The 20,175-nt window shown below is 37.5% G+C and overlaps 1 protein-coding gene across 2 annotated transcripts in view; it reads left to right on the top strand.

Annotated features, from left to right (window-relative positions):
* LOC144451387 (uncharacterized) overlaps positions 1 to 20,175 on the top strand; it is a 31,949-nt gene that overhangs the window by 2,859 nt on the left and 8,915 nt on the right. Inside the window, exons 2-24 of one of the 2 annotated variants that reach the window (XM_078142212.1) lie at positions 1,161 to 1,547; positions 2,156 to 2,563; positions 3,369 to 3,561; positions 4,374 to 4,609; positions 5,488 to 5,607; positions 6,239 to 6,377; positions 7,803 to 7,894; positions 8,256 to 8,373; positions 8,879 to 9,057; positions 10,075 to 10,296; positions 10,941 to 11,138; positions 11,263 to 11,381; positions 11,831 to 12,002; positions 12,341 to 12,514; positions 13,242 to 13,409; positions 13,738 to 13,914; positions 14,391 to 14,558; positions 15,178 to 15,354; positions 15,796 to 15,966; positions 16,953 to 17,132; positions 18,208 to 18,387; positions 18,845 to 18,868; positions 19,395 to 19,571. In XM_078142212.1, the coding sequence (XP_077998338.1) occupies positions 1,161 to 1,547; positions 2,156 to 2,563; positions 3,369 to 3,561; positions 4,374 to 4,609; positions 5,488 to 5,607; positions 6,239 to 6,377; positions 7,803 to 7,894; positions 8,256 to 8,373; positions 8,879 to 9,057; positions 10,075 to 10,296; positions 10,941 to 11,138; positions 11,263 to 11,381; positions 11,831 to 12,002; positions 12,341 to 12,514; positions 13,242 to 13,409; positions 13,738 to 13,914; positions 14,391 to 14,558; positions 15,178 to 15,354; positions 15,796 to 15,966; positions 16,953 to 17,132; positions 18,208 to 18,387; positions 18,845 to 18,868; positions 19,395 to 19,571 (4,179 nt within the window). The remainder of the gene's footprint in view (positions 1 to 1,160; positions 1,548 to 2,155; positions 2,564 to 3,368; positions 3,562 to 4,373; positions 4,610 to 5,487; positions 5,608 to 6,238; positions 6,378 to 7,802; positions 7,895 to 8,255; positions 8,374 to 8,878; positions 9,058 to 10,074; positions 10,297 to 10,940; positions 11,139 to 11,262; positions 11,382 to 11,830; positions 12,003 to 12,340; positions 12,515 to 13,241; positions 13,410 to 13,737; positions 13,915 to 14,390; positions 14,559 to 15,177; positions 15,355 to 15,795; positions 15,967 to 16,952; positions 17,133 to 18,207; positions 18,388 to 18,844; positions 18,869 to 19,394; positions 19,572 to 20,175) is intronic. The other variant, XM_078142213.1, reaches the window with a different exon arrangement.

Raw genomic sequence — 20,175 nt, 5'->3', positions numbered from 1 at the left:
TAATACAAGAAAAGGTCCCGTAAAACCACGTGTCACACGACACCAAATATGACGTAGATATAGATAGGTTTAACAGCTGTAAAATTGTCGAATGTTCAAGTTGTGTGGTTTGTTTCAGGTCTTTTCACAAGGCCATACACTTCTATAGTTCGATATACTGGACTCAGATAGTCAAACGTTTATTTGTTGTTGTTCTTTCTTTCTTTCTTTATTTCTTTATTTATTTAATTATTTATTTCTTTATTTATTTATTTATTCAAAGGAGGAAAGTCAAGGTTGGTTTAACCTGACATGCATTTCATTAAAGGTTTGGTATATATATAGAAAAATCATTTTCGCAACCCTGGATCGCGAGGCACCTCTATAATAAAGATACAGAAAAAAGTGTACATATGACTTCTAAGAAGCCTGCTGTACATTGGGTCATAACATTTTGGGAATACAGAATGTACAGTATCTAAGGAACTGAAAGATATATAGCCGAGTTCTGTCCACTCAGATGTGACCTTTCTTTCAGTACCTTTGTATTTGACTCTGACCTTTACCTTCAATAAATATAGAAAATCCAATTCATCCATTAGCCACACATAAAATATGACATGGAGACTCTTCTCTGAAGATGTGTCAGTAATTGACCATATATATTTTCTAACATTTGCAAATTCAGGAATATCATTGATGCAGTTAGTTAGAAAAACGTGACACACACATACGAACAAAGTGTGAACCGCTGGGATGGTTTCAAACAAAATTAGAGAGACAGAGAGAGAGAGACATACAGACAGACAGACAGAGAGAGACAGACAGGCAGAGACAGAGACAGAGGGACAGAGACAGAGAGTGAGACAGTTTTAGAAACTGTCACTACATATGTCACAACTAGTGTTGAATACTGGTATGGGGGAATAACATACACTATGGCATACCAAACACTGTATGTCCCTTGCAATGTGATGTTCCAGTAAATGGTTGGAGCCACACGTCTACCCATCAATATTAGAACAGCGCCCTCACAGTCAATTATACAAAGGACAGTTCGGTAGAAGTATACATTTTCAATCAATCAATTGTAAACAAAGTGATCAATACATGTAGGTGCTCCCTTCGATAACTGTAGAGGTCTGATTATCATGATTTACCTATCGTTTTCTTATTTTCAGCCGATTCGCCTTGTATCCATTACGATGAAGAATACTATGATGGTCATTGTTATTTAATGATTACTGAACAGAACGATTGGGCCACATCCTCCAAAATGTGTGAGGATCTCCAAGACGGGTACAAATTGGCGTCCATAACAACCTTCAGCGAACACGAGTTTCTCAGAAATCGTCTTATGGCAGATTACAGAAACAGTGACTATTGGATCGGAGTGGAAAGAGTTAACAGTATTTGGCAATTGATTTCCGGTGATCCCTGGCTGAATACTATCTGGGCAGAGGATGGCGACGATGAGGGCGCTGACTGTGCAAGACTTCGAGAGATTGACGATTTTTTCATGAACGACAGAGCATGTGATCGTAAATTTGGAGCCATCTGCAAAAGAAGTATGTTTATTCGGCTAACTGAATGAATTGTTACTGAAAGCTTTAATATGCTGATGTTTTCTAATACATTAGGCACTCCGTTTTAAGGACAATTATGTATTGAAAATGAAGATGGGATGCGAAAAATAGTCACACGCATACATCTTCTTTTTCAGTATTTGCAGAATCAAGCTGTAACTTTTTTAGGAGACCAAAAATGACCTGTTTTGAGTGATTGATATGTCATCTTGTTGTACGTACACAAGTAACCAGAGACACGGAACTGTTCAAATGGTTTGAGTTGGTTGAGTTTTCTATGTGTTGTTCTTGTTGTTGTTGTTGTTGTTGTTGTTGTTGTTGTTGCTGTTGTTGTTGTTGTTGTTGTTGTTGTTGCTGCTGCTGTTGTTGTTGTTGCTGCTGCTGTTGTTGTTGTTGTTGTTGCTATTCCTGTTGGTGTTGAATTTGTTGCTGTAATTGATGATGATGATGATCAGATGATGATGATGATGATGATGGTGATGATGATGGTGGTGGTGGTGGTGGTGGTCGTCGTCGTCGTCGTCGCCGTCGTCGTCGTCATCATCATCATCATGATCATCATTTTATATTTCATCTTCTACTATATTCAGGTTCTGATAGTATCCAACTTGAAGCTGGTCAAATTGTCTGTGCCGGTGATGAATACAAGTTCGAAAACTATTGCTACAAAGTCAATGCTGAATTGATGGAATCGCGTGCTGATGCTAGAGACCAATGTCTGAGAGATGGTTACTACCTGGCTAGTATATCCAGTCAACCTGAACACGATTTTATAAAAGGCATCCTTGCCTCGCAACAAAGCCAAGATTACTGGGTTGGTGCTTCTTTACACTCCGGTAATTGGATCTGGCTGGGCGGAGACGACTGGTATGATGGAATCTGGTCCGCCAATGGTAATATTGATACCAGTGTCAACTGTGCTGTGTTGAAAGGAATTCAAGGATTTGCCCTTCACAGCGAGTCTTGTACTGCTCGCCATGGTTACGTCAGCAAACGAGGTAGGGTCATAAGATTATATAAGATAACATCATTTAGCATCCACCCATGTTGTTTGACACTGTCACTGACCTATCAGTAATCAGTAACAAAATAACTTTGTATGTCAACACAAGAAAATTGGTGGGTATGATAATGGAATGTTGAGATTGAAATCTTCCAGAAGTGATGTTTGAGGAACAAGTAGTGTAGACAAAGGTAATAGGAGGTGTAAGAGATAGCAGCATGTCTGGAGTGATACCCACAAGTTTGACCCACCAACTAGAAACAGGGACATTTGTCACTGCATATACATGTAATAGACTAGGAGAGAAATAGTCAACATTAATGAGAATATTTGTGAAAGTTCACCACGTGGATGAAAAATAAAAATCATGAACTTGAAATTAGTAAACAAACAACAGACACGGTCTAGGTCAAGTAGATGGTAGGTTAAGATAGTATCTCTCATGGCCTAACCTCCCCCCTCGCTCTGGGACAAAATCTTGTCCGGGCCAGGCCAGGGCACAAACTGTTCACACTTGTTTTTTTTTACCCTGACTAGGGCTTGGCCATACACAAACTGTGCAATGTGAACAGCCTTTCAGGGAATGTTATCATGGGGACAATATTTGGTGGAGTGTGAACGTTAATATCAAATAGTCCAGCGATTAAATTGGTAATCCCTGGCCTGTTTCCTATACAACTATTCCAAGATCGTAACCAGAATACTCTGTACTTTGATGTTACATAATAACTAGAGTTGGGTATAACAAGATGTGCAATATGGTCTAACATAAGCTATGGAAATACCTTTACATTTTGTAGTTGCCGATACCTTGCCGCTCGTACATTCTGGAATGTGTGACGTTGCCTTGAAGAAAAACACATGTTACATTGTGTCCAATCACAAGGCGACTTGGAATGATGCACAAGAATACTGTGCTGCCATGGGTGGTGTTCTGGCTAACTTTGAAAAGAAGGTCGTGAGAAAAGGAATTAACAAGCTTGTGGCAGATAAGTAAGTACAGAGCTTTGTTTAAAGCTATACCAGTCGCAACCATGCCGTTGTGTAATGACATACTTTTCATTATTGAATACCATGAGAGCAGTATATGACAGTTTAGTAACATATACTCTTAGGGGAATTCATCTCATACTTTTCTATGCTTATTATGTGACATATATAGCTAAACTTGTGTGTCCAGCTGTATACAAAACACAGTGAGAATAAGAATACCTTGTGAATTTCTATTTTACTGCACATACCCTGAAAGTAGTTCCTCAATCGACCAGAACACATCGCGTTATTAAGACCCTAAAAGTATTTCCTCAATCGACCAGAACACATCGCGTTATTAAATTTTCACGTACTCATTCACGAGACAAGCTATGAAGGAATGCATGTGATCACTGTGACTGATAGTGTATGGCCTAGCTTGCGTTCGATATTGAACATATAAAAATAATTCAGGTTTTAATAGTACAGCAAAGAAAGAACAATTTAAATGTATAATGCAATCAAAGCAAAAAGAGATTGTAATTGCTCTCTGTATCTAAACTCTTGTAAAAATATTTAATCAACAAAAATTGCAGTGTTCTTTAACATTTTTATTACACTTATGTACCGAAATAGAATTGTCAATTTTCTATACAGTTGTAACAAAGCTATATCTAATCTAATCTGATCTAATCTAATCTAATCTGATCTAATCTAATCTATAAAGAGCCCTACCCTAAGACAAAAGGAGTTTGTTTTCTCAAATGAACGCAATGCAATGAACCTTACATAACGTTAGGTTGTCACAACAGTGTCTTTTGGTTTCTCAAAAGAAATTTTGATATCTGGATGGGGTTACATGATCTTTCCCGTAAAAACCATCCATATTGGAGCTGTGGCTCTAAGCTTGGTGAAACCAACGTAGAAAAAGAATATCCATGGAAAGAAACTGTCGCTGACATCGAAGGTCAAAGTTGTGTCAAGTTGACCCCAAATGGACAGGAGTATGACTGGCAATATGACGACTGTGAACAAAAATTTCACTATATGTGTAAAATCGTAGGAATAGGTAGGCGGCTTACCATAACTGTCTTCATTTTGTAGAAGTAATGGTGTTGAGATTTCTTCTCTGTAGCCTTCTAGAGTATTAGTAATGGTTACTGTGTAGGTGATGGGTTTTGATAGTCGAGGTGATGGTGGTGGTATCATTAGGGTTACTTCTAGTCGAGGTGATGGAGATGGTATCATTAGAGTTACTTCTAGTCGAGGTGTAGTATCATTAGAGTTACTTCTAGTCAAGGTGATGATGGTGGTGGTATTATTAGGGTTACTTCTAGTCGAGGTGATGGAGATGGTATCATTAGGGTTACTTCTAGTCGAGGTGATGGTGATTTGGTTTGTAAAAGCGATATCATAAGACAGTAGTAATATTGAATATCAACTGCTACTGATGGTTTTGTGGTTAAGATAGTGGGTTTTAGCGCACCTTGACTAAAATCATGTCTTACAGTAAGGCAGAACAAGAGAGAAGTATACAGCCGCACTACTTTGGTGCTCATACCACTTTTACTGGATGGTAGCCATATTTGCAGTAAACAACCATGATTTACCACATAACTCAAACAACGTAATACATCAACGAGTATATCCCTTTCTTTTGATATTTTGACCTTGATGTTTGACCTTGCTATTTGACCACAAGGATCAATTTTCAAAATACAGCAATCTGCTGCCTATCACAGGCACTTTTTGTGTTTATTTGTTGCCACTGATTTCTTTTCAATTGTGTCACCATTCAGTCACATAGAAGTAATAGAAGTAAGTATTTGACGGGGTGTTATACTTCAGCAAAGACTTGATCCTGTCGATAGTGTTGCTATTTGTTTCCTGCGGTACGATTCAGCATTCATACACATGGCATATTTAAATTGATATTTTGGTGTTTAGAGGACAAACCAGTTCGTGCTACATTGGAAGAAAAAGAACATCGTTTAAAGGCTGATAGAAAAGTACACAAAAAAGATATTATGGCTGTGGTCGAAGAGATCAATAGCAATATGCCTCCAGGTTAGTAAAAGTATCAACATTACCATACACAATATATACATGGTTTGTTGGACAACTCCTGAATGGTAAGTATGGGAAGAAACAATCTATTCTGGTTTTTTTAAATAATTTACCCTGACAACAATAAATTCAGCTTTGGTCGCACACCAGTGTCTTTGCATTGTTAAGGCAGACACATTACTAATGTCACAATTACTGAAATAATTTATAAGTTCCATATCATCAGTATTGTAATACATTTCTATAAACTGAATACAATAATTTAACATTGTAGGACTTCTCTGAAATAGAGTACAGTTGTGACAATTGGCAAATCTGGCTTAGCAGAGCTCAGCAGTTATTACACACACTGGGGCGAGGCATTCTTAACAATAAACATAGGAGCCAACAACCGATTTATTGTTAAGACAGAAATGTCTCACCATCGCTATGATTCTAACCACACCCAGCCATGAAATGTCTGCAACAAAGAGGGTAGAATAACTGGAAAGTGATGTACAAGACAATGGAGATATACAGAATTAACTTTTACTTTGATGGAAATGAGTTAGATGGAAAGTCTGTCCTTCATTTGTTTCTTACAAGAATGACTGTTATGTGATCAATAATTTTCATTTGTTTCCTTCTGTAGAGGAGCTTGAGTTAATGGTTGAGAGTGACATTCGTATGAAACCAGAATGGGTTGAGGTCATGAAAAGAGATAATCTAAGTCCTAAAGCTGCAATGGATTTTTTTAATGATAAGGGAAAAAGTGCTTCCGCCAAACAAGGGTCAGTATAAATGGGAACTCAAATGTATTTTGTTTTCAAGTTCAAAATCGATTAGTACTATACAATTATGTTACATTATGGCAACATGACCTACACAGGGAACCTTGCACAACCCAGTAACAGTCACATACCTAGGACACAGGGAACCTTGCACAACCCAGTAACAGTCACATACCTAGGACACACGGAATCTTGCACAACCCAGTAACAGTCACATACCTAGGACACAGGGAACCTTGCACAACCCAGTAACAGTCACATACCTAGGACACAGGGAATATTGCACAACCCAGTAACAGTCACATACCTAGGACACAGGGAACCTTGCACAACCCAGTTACAGTCACATACCTAGGACACAGGGAACCTTGCACAACCCAGTAACAGTCACATACCTAGGACACAGGGAACCTTGCACAACCCAGTAACAGTCACATACCTAGGACACAGGGAATCTTGCACAACCCAGTAACAGTCACATACCTAGGACACAGGGAATATTGCACAACCCAGTAACAGTCACATACCTAGGACACAGGGAATATTGCACAACCCAGTAACAGTCACATACCTAGGACACAGGGAATATTGCACAACCCAGTAACAGTCACATACCTAGAACAAGATTGTGCACACAGTTGTACCAGCTCAATCAAGGCACAGAGGCTGTACCAGTTATGTGTACAATATATCTGTGTAACAGCTCTGATCAGGACAATTTGTGTAACATACCAAAGATTTGACAGATGCTATGAACTGATATGCCAACGCCCAAGTAGCATGGATGTGAGAAATATCAATGCAACATAGCTTTTTATAACATCTTTGTACATTTAGTTTTTTCCCCACAGCAATGTACCAGCTATGTGAGCATAACTGCAACATATGTATTTCCCACAGCCATGTACCAGTGACCATGGCAGTGCTAGTTCGATATGAACAAAATGGTTGCTACATGATATTATTACACCACCATAGCTATTATATGGATGTGCACAACTTTGTACTAGCAGTGCCGTGAACATCTATGGTATTGGGATGTGTAAAACAGTCATGGCACAAACATGGTATTAACATCCATGCAGCAGTCATTTTTTTCATCATGTACCAGGGCTGTGGAAAATATAGTCCGTAACGAGGTTATGAGACACACAGCTGGTACATGGCTGTGCTCCTCTTCCTATCACTAGGATGTGCACATCCAAGTGCTAGGATATCCAAATTTTCTTATCTCGAATATATGATAAAGCCTTTATGCCCGGATATGGGTTTTGTAGATCGCAGTAGTACAGCTCACGAGCCATCCTAAAGTCAGGCCCTTCCGTGGTACAATGTTGATCCACAAAGCATATCCGGGCCATAAACATTATTACTATATTGTTGCTGTATTCTTATAATCAAATGTCTTTGTTCTTTATTTTACAGATCTCGAAGAAGGCGAAACGCTTTGAATTATGTTGACTCCTTTTGGCCAGATGCGGTCGTTCCCTATGAGTTCGACCCCTCCGCTCAACTCAGTACGTTAAGTTAATTAAAGTGGTACAGTCTACAACTTAGGCCCTATAGTTGATCACAGTAAATGTATAAAATGTAACTGCACATACATAATACACATTTCAATGTATTAGGTAAATATCATACTTGAACATGATACTGATGTGAAATATGAACAAAATGGTGGGTGCTGGTTGGCTGGCAAGCAGGCAGGTGGTTAGGTAGAATTATGTTGTTTTCCAGTTTTATATATATAGCAGGATATGTCAAACTTATTCTCTCTCTCTCTGTCCCTCCCTCCTTCCCTCCCTCTCTCTCACTCTCTCTCTCTCTCTCTCACTCTCTCTTTCTCTCTCACTCTCACTCTCTCTCAACATGTTATAGGTTATGAGGACAAACAAGTAGTGTTTGCGGCAATGAATATCATTGAAAGTCGCACGTGTGTTCAATGGGTACAACGAACCGACCAACAGGATTTTATAACTATATTTCCAGGATATGGGTAAGATAGTTTATATCCCATTAACATGTAACCTGTATTTCAAGGATAAGACATTAAAACTGGCTACTGCTGCAAGGTTTACAAATCTAGTATATGGCTTGCATGTATCTGTCTATCCATCCATAGTAACAGCAGTATAGGAAGGCCATATATACTTATGACTGGGTTGGGGTCATTTTCAAAAAAGTGGTCTTTACTGGGGAGAGGGTCAATTTGGCTTTGGTCATACCACTTTAGGAATCGGTTTATTAAGATTGATGTCCCATTAAATCGAGAGAGCCGTCTTTGATAAAATGGTGACATGGACATACATACATACATACATACATACATACATACATACAGACAGACAGACAGACAGACAGGCAGGCAGGCAGGCAGACAGACAGATAGATAGACAGACAGACAGACAGACAGACAGAACCAAACATAAGCATGCGCTTTCAAACTTAAACTTAATCTTCTAAAAGGTTATATTATAGACAACATTTTTTTCCAATATCAGGTGCTGGTCTTACCTTGGTAGAATTGGTTATCAGCAATATATTTCTTTCGGAGAGGGCTGCCTTCAGAACGTCGGCACAGCTATTCATGAAATGCTACATGCGCTAGGATTCTTTCACGAGCACTCACGCTGTGATCGAGATGACTACATTGACATTAATTATGATAACGTTCAAGCAGGTATGCTCATCTGTATGTTGTAACTTTAACACACCAGATTTGATCTGAAGGATTCTCATAAGGTAGGTGTGATTGAGAAGATCCACCTCACCAACAATGATAGTATTGAGATACGGACTATTCCCTCTTTATACTAATTATTCTTGCATAGATCTAAACTGATCAGTTCTAGCCTAAAGACTGAACTGTAATTCGTTTGCATTGGGCTTGCAGATTTTACCTCAGTAAAGAGGTGTGGTAATATAATGGATTTGTGTGTGTGTGTGTGTGTGTGTTCATTTCCATAATTGATGGTTTTAGTAAATTTGCTATATCTTAAAAATATAAAATTCATTTTTCAAATGCAATATAATTTGATACATGTGTTCACCATAACAAAGTGCATATGTCTTGTAAACATTTTAGATCTAGCTTGTAATGAGTAATTTGCATAATTATTGATTTTCAGTAATTGAGCTATATCTAAGGAATACACTTCAAATTCTGTAATATCAACATACTACAAATAGTTTAATCGATAATTTATGTAAGTCATTTCACTTGAATAAAAAGCTTACAAACTCGGCTTGCGCCTCTTGAAATGGTTTTAATGATGTTTCCAGGATTAAAAGCAAAATGACCAGCGTCATTGTGAGATGATGTCATAGCTAAATACTACTAGGGAACCAAGTTACAAGTTATAGACAAACTAACAAAAACACAAGATATATTGTTGTTGCATGTGGTAAATTATACAAGTGGATAAAAGTGTTGTCTTAGTAGCATTATACCGCCATTGTTTTACACACACACCCCCCCCCCCCCCCCCCCGAATCAAGGTAGTGTAGATAGGGAATGTGATTAAATGTGCGAACACTTGAGGGATGACACTATCCTCCTGTGCGTTCGTATAATTTCATCAATAATTATTGATAGCTGCAACAGTAACTTCAGTTTGTGTCTAGCTTAGTTTGCCTAGTATTATTTCTAAAGTTGGCCAAACCTTGCAATCTTTTTTTCCGTTTTTATCTACTGTAGGTATGGAGTATAATTTTTTAAAATATACAGCTTCTGACATGGACATACAAAATATAGGCTATGATTATTCGTCTATCCTACATTATCATCAATATGCATTTGCCGTTGATAAGAACATACCAACTGTTGTGCCAAGTAAACCGTCATCTTCCTACATTGGTCAACGAAATAGCCTAAGTGAGATTGATGTTAAAGAGGTCAACAAAATCTACAATTGTCCAGGTAAGATTTACTCGTTGGTAGCTTGGGCAGTGATTTCAGAAAATCCTAGTTCTTAAACCTCCAAAAAAAGTTTGTTCCTGGTCCACTTGAAATGGTAATTGAAATTTAGGGTTCATTGTTTTGTTCTCGTGGAAATCGACGATCTTTTTATTTTCCAATGGATTTAACACAGCATCTGGCAGCTGGTTAATTTAGACCCTTCTTTAAAACCTTAATACGATGAGAAGTTAGTAAGTGACGTTGTTTCGCTGTATTTGAACACACATAATACAAAACTTGAAAGGCATTGTTCTGCACACCATGATTTTTGTATCGCAAGAAGGCCAGCATATATAATTTCTTGTCTGACTGATTATTGATGGGTGTCCTTGTGATTTTTGTTTTTCGGAGCTGAGACTAATATGAGACTGGGTTGGAGACTGAATATTATATTTGTCTCGGATTGTGTTTCCAGTCTGATTCTGAATGACTTTTAGACCAACGTTGTATCCGTCCTGCAACACGTCATATCAAAATATCTCGGAGAACACTCTTTCTTGTAAGGTATTACGACAAGTAGTGGTTAACAATTTAATATCTATTGTGAATACAACGACTATTATTATAATTACACTTACAAATTTGCTTTAATATACACTTTACAGCACCCATTATCAACGGGGGATTTTCTCAATGGTCTCTCTGGTCATCTTGTAGTCAAACATGTGGCGGGGGAATAAGATCGAGATCTCGTGAATGTAACCAGCCAACTCCTTCTGTTTCGCCTACTGGTGCTCCATGTGATGGTGCTTTTGACGAAGAGAGTCTGTGCATGATTCTGGAATGTCCATCCGGATTAAACAGTAATTATTTACAAATAAGCATTTTAATCATTTTTTTGATAAGTCATTCTGAGACGTTATGATATCAGGTATGCATATATTTCCATCCACTACTTAAATACGATTGTATCACTCACCCTTGCAGGGTACACATGGCTTGGTTGCTATAACGACAAGCATGTGCCCGAAATATTGGTTACCCTAGAAGACACCAGTAATCCATATTTGGACGGCCATTATGAAGTTAGAACAGAGAAAGCCAAGGTAATCAAACTGTTTGTTTGTTTTTTGTTGTTGTTGTTTTTTATTTCTTCTTCTACTGCAAGCATCCATAGAGGGCTTGGTGATCTAACAGGCAGTCTCTCTTGAAAGTCATACGGAGGTTAGCGTCTACCGCGTCGGGATGACATTTGTTCACATTGACGGAAAATAGTAAATGTATTGTGCTAACGAGTTATCGGGAATTATCATTAGCGTTATTTCATTTATTTCATGAATGATCTTCTAAGTTTGTTCTGAATCACGCGGAGCCCTCTCTTCTAGCCTCGTCTAATGGAAAATTCTCACTCATAATATATGCATCTTTAGAAAATAACATGTTTTGAGATAAAGTAAGTCTTAACCCGTAATCTTAATACTTAACCCTATATGCATTACTTCCCTGTCTCTTATTTGCATCCATGCCTAAGTTGATTTGGGATCATATCTTGCAGAAATGTGCCCAGGCTGCTGCTTACGTTGGTCATGACATCTTTGCCATGAGATTTGGCGGAAAGTGTTATAGTATGAGTACTTTAGAAGAAGGTCCTGACTTCTATAAGTCTGAAGGGCCAGCTAGGGAGTGCGTTGATGGCTTTGGAGCTCCGGATTCCATTGATGTGTACTGTAAGTGTACTGTAAGCTCAGTTTCAAATAACCACACAGGAACTAATACGAAAGTCATGGACACACACGCACGCACACACACACAGGCACGCACGCACGCACGCACGCACGCACGCACGCAGGCAGGCAGGCATACATATATACATACATACATACATACATACATACATACATACATACATACATACATACATACATACATACATACATACATACATACATACACATATTTTTCCATGCCTTTGGCACTACTGAAATTCAGCTCGGTTGTGCTAAAACTGTCGCGTGACCCCAATTATGATTGTGTGCGAATTATGACTTCTCCTTTATGTTCATAGCACTAACTGATCACGTGGATGGTGGATGGAGTGTTTGGTCAGATTATAATCAGTGTAGTGAAGGAGGAATTAAAACAAGGACGAGGGAGTGTAACAACCCGTCACCTTCTATTGGTGGTAATTACTGTGAGGGCAGCTCTACAGAAGACAAAGTCTGTAATATTCACTGTCCAAGTGAGTATATGTTTATACTACTCAATTTTATATGTTTACCGGTTTTCCGGTTCAGTTCCTTTAATTTTAAACACTAACGTTTAGCTTCATATATTGTTGTATTGGTACTTATATCCATCATATAACCTTACCACCTTTCAGTCAGATCTATTTGTATATTTATTAAGTTGTCTGTGTGTACCTACTTTTACCTCATAATATATCAATTATAATTACTTCTATCTGTTATGACAACTAAGTAATATAAACCATTTTTTAAAAATGTATTTCGTTTAACCAAAACAATTTACACAAGACTAGTTAATTATTCGTACCTGCCAAGTGCGTCGTGTGCAGACGGTGTTAATTATTCGTACCTGCCAAGTGCGTCGTGTGCAGACGGTGTTAATTATTCGTACCTGCCAAGTGCGTCGTGTGCAGACGGCTAGTTAATTATTCGTACGTGCCAAGTGTGTTGTCCGCCGACAACGTTAATTATTCGTACCTGCCAAATGCGTCATGCGCAGACGACTAGTTAATTATTCATACCTGCCAAGTGCGTCGTGCGCAGACGACGTTAATTTTTCGTACCTGCCAAATGCGTCATGCGCAGACGACTAGTTAATTATTCGTGCCTGCCAAGTGCGTCATGCGCAGACCAATGCGCAATGGCAAAACGCAAGGACATCATTAGCATGAAAAAAACCCAGCAATGTATACAACCCCATTCTATGGTCTAATTTTATAGTTGATGGTGGATGGTCAGAGTGGGTTTCTGGTGATTGTACTGCATCATGCGGTAGTGGTACTATAATCTCAACACGTGAATGCAACAACCCATACCCTGCTTATGGAGGCAGTGGTTGTTTAGGTTCATCAATGAAGGAAGAAGAATGCAACATTGCAGAATGTATCAGTAAGAGAATATGTCCATTTATAATGTTCTGTTATATATATCTACTAGCTTTAGATAAATCTGTCTTCTTTCGTATGTGTGTGGGGGGGGGCATGAGTGTGTCTGCATACTCATGTCACAAGGGTGTGTCACTACTTGTCTTTTGACATCTAAGGACATGCGCCCTCTTACATCACACTTAACTTCCTTGGCTGAAAGAAGATATCTGGGAATAATGTGTAATGAATTCCATGATACTGACATACCTGATGTTGATTTCATCACTTATTCTTTCTATTCCCCATTCTGTTATAATTCTTTAGTCAATGATAAATTACTTTTTTTTCAGTTGTAGTTGATGGTGGTTGGTCAGAATGGATGGCAGTTGGTGACTGTTCTGCAGAGTGTGGTTCAGGTACACAAAGCTATATGAGAGAATGTAACAATCCTGTACCACAAAATGGTGGTCAACAATGTGAAGGAGAAGTAACTATGGACAAGATATGTAATAATGGAGAATGTCCAGGTTAGTTATCAACTATCGATTTAAATGTATAATTGTAAGTAGAGGCCTATTGCATCATGGGTAAATTAACTAATAACGTAAATGTTACTCAGAATGAAGCTTCAGGGAGTGCTTAGGTAATATTACTTGGGTAGGCCGCCAAGGAAGGGATGAGATGTTTTAGTAGTGCAAAAAGTGGGTGTCCTTGTATATTTATTTTTGGGTAAAGGGGATCACTTTATTTGCCGAATATCTTTTACGCATACCACATACTGCATTTGATCTTATTTGGACAGAGGCCCACACTTGATGTTGGTAGTGTTAATGGCAAAAGTGCCCAAATGCATATAACAAGTTTTAAATAGGAAACGATGTATGTGAAATATTCACTTCATTTCGAACATAATTTGATTAAATATAGCACTTTATACACTTCATAATCTTTTCACATTTGGTCAATGAATACAAAATCCGCAATGTATGTTATAATTTTATAGTTGATGGTGGATGGTCAGAGTGGGTTTCTGATGTTTGTACTGCATCATGCGGTAGTGGTACTATAATCTCAACACGTGAATGCAACAACCCATACCCTGCTTACGGAGGCAGTGGTTGTTTAGGTTCAGCAATGAAGGAAGAAGAATGCAACATTGCTGAATGTATCAGTAAGAGAATATGTCCATTTATAATGTTCTGTTATGTATATCTACTAGCTTTAGATAAATTTGTCTTCATTCGTGCGTGTGTATATTTGAGTGTGTGGGCATGAGTGTGTCTGCATATATATCTATGTCTCTATCTGTGCAAAGAATATATGTATAGAATGATTACCCTAACTTGTTTACCACATACAAGTAAAGATGTGTCCTTCAAATAAAAACACTTGTGTTTACACCCTAGTCGATCTACGTCACCAGAACTCACACCTATGGAAATGATTTTGCTATGCTCGAAATATATGACTCAAAACGTTTATATTCACAATTAATATTCCTGATTGTGCAAACATAACAATTGTAGAGGTATTGTTATATTCTCTGATATTGTCTTATTTACATCGTAAAATACTCATGTTACAAGGGTTTGTCACAACTTGTCTTTTGACATCTAAGGACATGCCCTCTTACGTCACACTTAACTTCCTTGGCTGAAAGAAGATATCTGGGAATACTGTGTAATGAATTCCATGATACTGACATACGTGATGTTGATTTCATCACTTATTCTTTCTATTCCCCATTCTGTTATAATTCTTTAGTCAATGATAAATTACTTCCTTTTCAGTTGTAGTTGATGGTGGTTGGTCAGAATGGATGGCAGTTGGTGACTGTTCTGCAGAGTGTGGTTCAGGTACACAAAGCTATATGAGAGAATGTAACAATCCTGTACCACAAAATGGTGGTCAACAATGTGAAGGAGAAGTAAATATGGACGAGATATGTAATATTGGAGAATGTCCAGGTTAGTTATCAACTAGCCACTTGTACGTTTCATTTACATTGATGTTAAAGATCCTAAAGCAGAGGAAGAAACCTAATGTGTGTGTGTGTGTATGTATGTATGTATGTATGTATGTATGTATGTATGTATGTATGTATGTATGTATGTATGTGTATGTGTGTGTGCATATCTTATATATATATATATATATATATATATATATATATATATATATATATATATATATATATATATATATACGCATGTTCATGTATAGATGAATGGATGTCACCCTGTATATATTATTGAATATATTTTTATACACTTTCATGAATAGTGTTTAATGCCATTTTATAATCGTATGTAATCATTGACATTACGCATTCAAGATATTAAATGGTTTAGTAAATCAAAGAAAGAAAAGTAAAGAAATATATTGTTATTATTGTATTAATAATCTAGTGGATGGTGTTTGGTCTGATTGGACTCCAGTTGGCACGTGTTCAGTTCCATGTGGTTCTGGTACATTGGCCTACATACGTTCTTGCAGCAACCCCCCTCCTGCCAATGGTGGACTCGATTGTGTTGGTCCTACGACAAAGGAAGAAGACTGTTTTCTCACACCATGCCCAGGTAAAGTATCAAAGCATACACAGCAAAATATCTACAGCTGTCACTGGACCTCAGTGTTACAACACTGTAACAACCATGTAACTAGTTTGCTGGTACAGCAGTGCCCTTACGGAAATGGTCTATAGTATTCTTATAGGATTCCTATAAGACCTATAATATTCCTAGAGGATTCCTATAGGACTGCATGATCGTTCCTATAGGACTGTCCTAAAAGATTGCTTTAGGACTATCCTAATTCTATAGGAATTGTAAAGTATTCCTTTAAGAAAGGAGCCACGATCTTATAGGAATAATCTTTTAGGAATGCTTTAGGAACTTTCCGTAAGGGTGTATATATCAGTATTGCAAAGATTATACAGTGCAGTAAAGGCAGAAATAAGTCTGACTCGACTTTTCCTTAATAAGTTCATGACTATCGTAATATGCACAATGTGGTGTGTGTGTGTGTGTGTGTGTGTGTGTGTGTGTGTGTGTGTGTGTGTGTATCTGTGTCTATGTATGTGTATATGTCTGTGTCTGTTTAAGACTACTCCGTCCAATCGATGTACTTCAATGTAAAGTAGTTCTTGTAACGTTTGCACATTGGCATTAAGCATTAGAAAAAATATCGAGTATTTACAAAGGCATTACGTTACAAGAACTACATGAAACCATGAAACATATTAGGCAAAAGTTAACCGAATAACACACAAAATAAACATTACAACAGACAGGTTCAAGCTTAATAAGGCCGATTGGCAGCCATATATTAAATTCAGAATGTTTGAGAAATATGTATTGATATTACGATACAAGACTATGTATATATGTACGTTTGTACGGTCTGTATGTATGTACGTATGTATGTATGTATGTATGTATGTATGTATGTATGTACGTACGTACGTACTTACGTACGTACATTTGTATGTATGTATGTATGTATGTATGTATGTATATACCTATACACTATCTTTTAACTTTCTGTTTATCATATTTATCTGCAGTCAATGGAAAATATTCAGATTGGGAAGACTGGACAGAGTGTGATAAGTCGTGCGGTGGTGGTCACCAGACACGTACAAGAGCCTGTGACAGTCCTCCACCTCAGTATGGAGGCAATGACTGCAAAGATGAAGGTCCATATCTCGAGACTAGGTCTTGTAATGACTTTTACTGTGCAATCGGTAAGTTAGAATGTTTTAAGACAGACATAGTCTTGGTTACCTACACTTCATTGCAGGATTTAACTCATCACGGTGCTGGCAAATGCGGAACGCTGGGAGCCACCGGCAGTGGTGAGTCTGGGTAAGTGGGACTGAAGGCACACAGTGTTTTTACTTTACAATAAGACAAAAATCGGTAGAATATGTCAAGCGCCTCGGTGACCAATTTCCATTACGAAGTTCTTAAAATCGCTTCTACTAACTGTTGCCATAGCAAGAATTTGTCATACTCATAGCCCCCATAGGTGGCCATGGTTTGTAAATGGCTTGAATTGTTATTAAGACATTAATTTCTTGTAGAGTTTGCTGAGCAATATCTTCAGTGACTTGTGAGAATATAAACAAGGATGCCATGCATTGTTCACTACATATCTACACACGAAATCATGTGACCGAGCTGTACAATTTTTATGTTTTTTATGGAAATTTGCCATTTCAGATAAACATATGTAATAATAACATGTACAGAACCCCATGCCACCTGAGTTTCAGTGTGTACATGGGAGGTACTCAGGGCTATTTGTACTCATACTTGCAAACAGTAATGAGAGTATTCTTGTGATTCTGCTGCACTTCATGACGGATTCTTTGCATTAGCAGTTCAAGTGCAACTTGGTGAGCCAGCAAGTCGGGTGTCATAAAAATTGTTTGCATCTCTAAAGCTATTTGCAATGTCACTGATAATGGGTCAGTAAAACTGATAACAACTGATATGACATTAGGGGCGTCACATTTAGATATTGAGCTTAGCTTTGCCTGATGTGTTATGTAATAGTGCTTTATCACATTTGTAAATATTGCCAACAAACATTATTCAGTGATAAGAAAGATAAGAAACCCACTTCCTTAGTTAATGGCTTGATTCTGTAATGTTCAGTCGCTACTCTCTTGAAATGTATGTGCGCGGCAGATCTGGGAACACTGCAAGCACTCATGCAAATACCCGAGTACGCCACACTTGCACTCACATGTCCATGGCATGGGGGTTCTGTCATATTATTATCTGTGGTTACATTTCAACTGTCTGTATCATCAGATGGCGGCTGGACCGATTGGAGTGATTGGGGACCATGTGAACCTGATTGCAATGACGGTTACCAATCACAAAGCAGAAGCTGTACTAATCCTAAACCAATGTATGGTGGCTTTTCTTGCGAAGGAAATGCTACCACAATTAGGTCATGCGATTACCTAGATATCGTATGCGAGGAACCAGGTACGGATAACGTTTGGTTTTGTTAGTACTACGCCACATGTGCCACATGTAGTCTGTTTATCAGAAAGACAAACGATTGTGTAAGTTGGACACTGGTGGCGCTGTTCATACTTTAGTCAAGTACATTACACGTTATCACATTATTTTATTTTCCTATGTAATAATTGTACATTATATGTATGCAAAAAAAGTTTTGCAAATTTCACCTAGTTATTTGCGTTGAACTTTAAAAAAAATCAAAAGTTACATTCCTTTAGAAAAAATTTACATCCTTTCATAATTTCAATTGTTCCTTGCACAATATTTTACATTTTCTGAATTCAACATTTTTGTATTTAATCATGACTGTTTGTTCTTTTTATTTTTTATTTTAAATTTTCTATGGCCAAATGTTACATCATAAAGTGTCAGATATTTTAGTGTTACAAATTACAATATTTTTCTCTATTTTCATCAGGTCCCGAGATAATTAATCCACCGGGTGAGTAGCCATCTTTGGTTTGTTTGTTTGTGTTTTGTTTGTTTGTTGATAAATGCAAGGTGTCATGTTACTATCCTGTTGCTAGGTCTTATTCATCCCATGTTCCCACCACCTCATTGAATTTATCTTATCCGATGAAACTAGAGTGCACTGGGGAAGATGTCTTTCATAAATTATGTAAATATCTTAGAAAAGTTTAGTTTCAGTTATGTTTGGAAGTCTTATTTGAGTATCCATAGTTACTGGTTCTAGGTTTTTGTAGTGTGGGACCCCAAGATGTATGTGTGTGAATCTGTGTTTATTCCACAATGAAATACACAAAATGTGTGTAACAATGCAAATAGTATATTTTGTATATTGATATTTACAAGTCAGAATTATTATTAGTTGAATTATAATAACAAAAATGAATTGCAACTGCAAAGTGTGGTAAATATTAATATCCATAGACGAAATATTTATGCAATGCAGTATGGATCTTTTTTTACTTGATAAGATGGTAATTTTCTTTTTTTATTCTTTCTAGTGTTGTCCGAACTCCTGAACAAGGCAGATATCTTCTATCCTATGGACAATATCAGGGGGAAAGATATCTTTGGTAGTCCTAGAGACATTGTTGCCATGGGAACAGCAGAACTAGATGATCAGGATTCGAGATATGGTAGATCTCTTAATCTACATGAAGGGGATTGGGTAGATGCAGGTAACAATGATACAAGTTATATATATATATATGTTACACCCAATTTATGAAATTGCCCAATGTGCAATGTAACTTTGCCCAGTCCATGGAATTTTCAACCTTATGCAAATGAGAGTATAGATTACGATCTAAAAGGGCGGAATTAAATTTTTTGGGCAAGAGTTTTGAACTGGGGTGTTGATTATCGATCTCTATTAAAAACACAAGCTACTCTGAATTATAATAAAATAAGAATTGTGAAGTGATGAGTTTGTAAATACATGATAATAAAGTTGTTTGATGCTTATTCTTTTTTGTGTGTGTCCTATAAAAGATGCTCATTTCATGTACTGGGCATATCTTACCATACCCACTTCATAACCTGGGAAACACAATTGATTATTTCATGAACTGGGCAAAGTTATCTACCCATTTCATGAATTGGGCAATTTCACAGATTGGGTGTAACATATATACACACTGATCAGTTTCATTTGAACATATGAAAATAAACAAGTAAACAGTAAAGTGTTTCTGGCCAAGACGTTTCACTAGGGCTTTGCTGAGCTCAATCCATTTTACTAATTATCACGTATGTCCTGTCATGTGACCCGAAATGGTAATC

This window comes from Glandiceps talaboti, chromosome 21 (genome assembly GCF_964340395.1).
Source record: "Glandiceps talaboti chromosome 21, keGlaTala1.1, whole genome shotgun sequence".
Taxonomy (NCBI): domain Eukaryota; kingdom Metazoa; phylum Hemichordata; class Enteropneusta; family Spengelidae; genus Glandiceps; species Glandiceps talaboti.
This window is presented reverse-complemented; position numbering and strand designations above follow the sequence as displayed.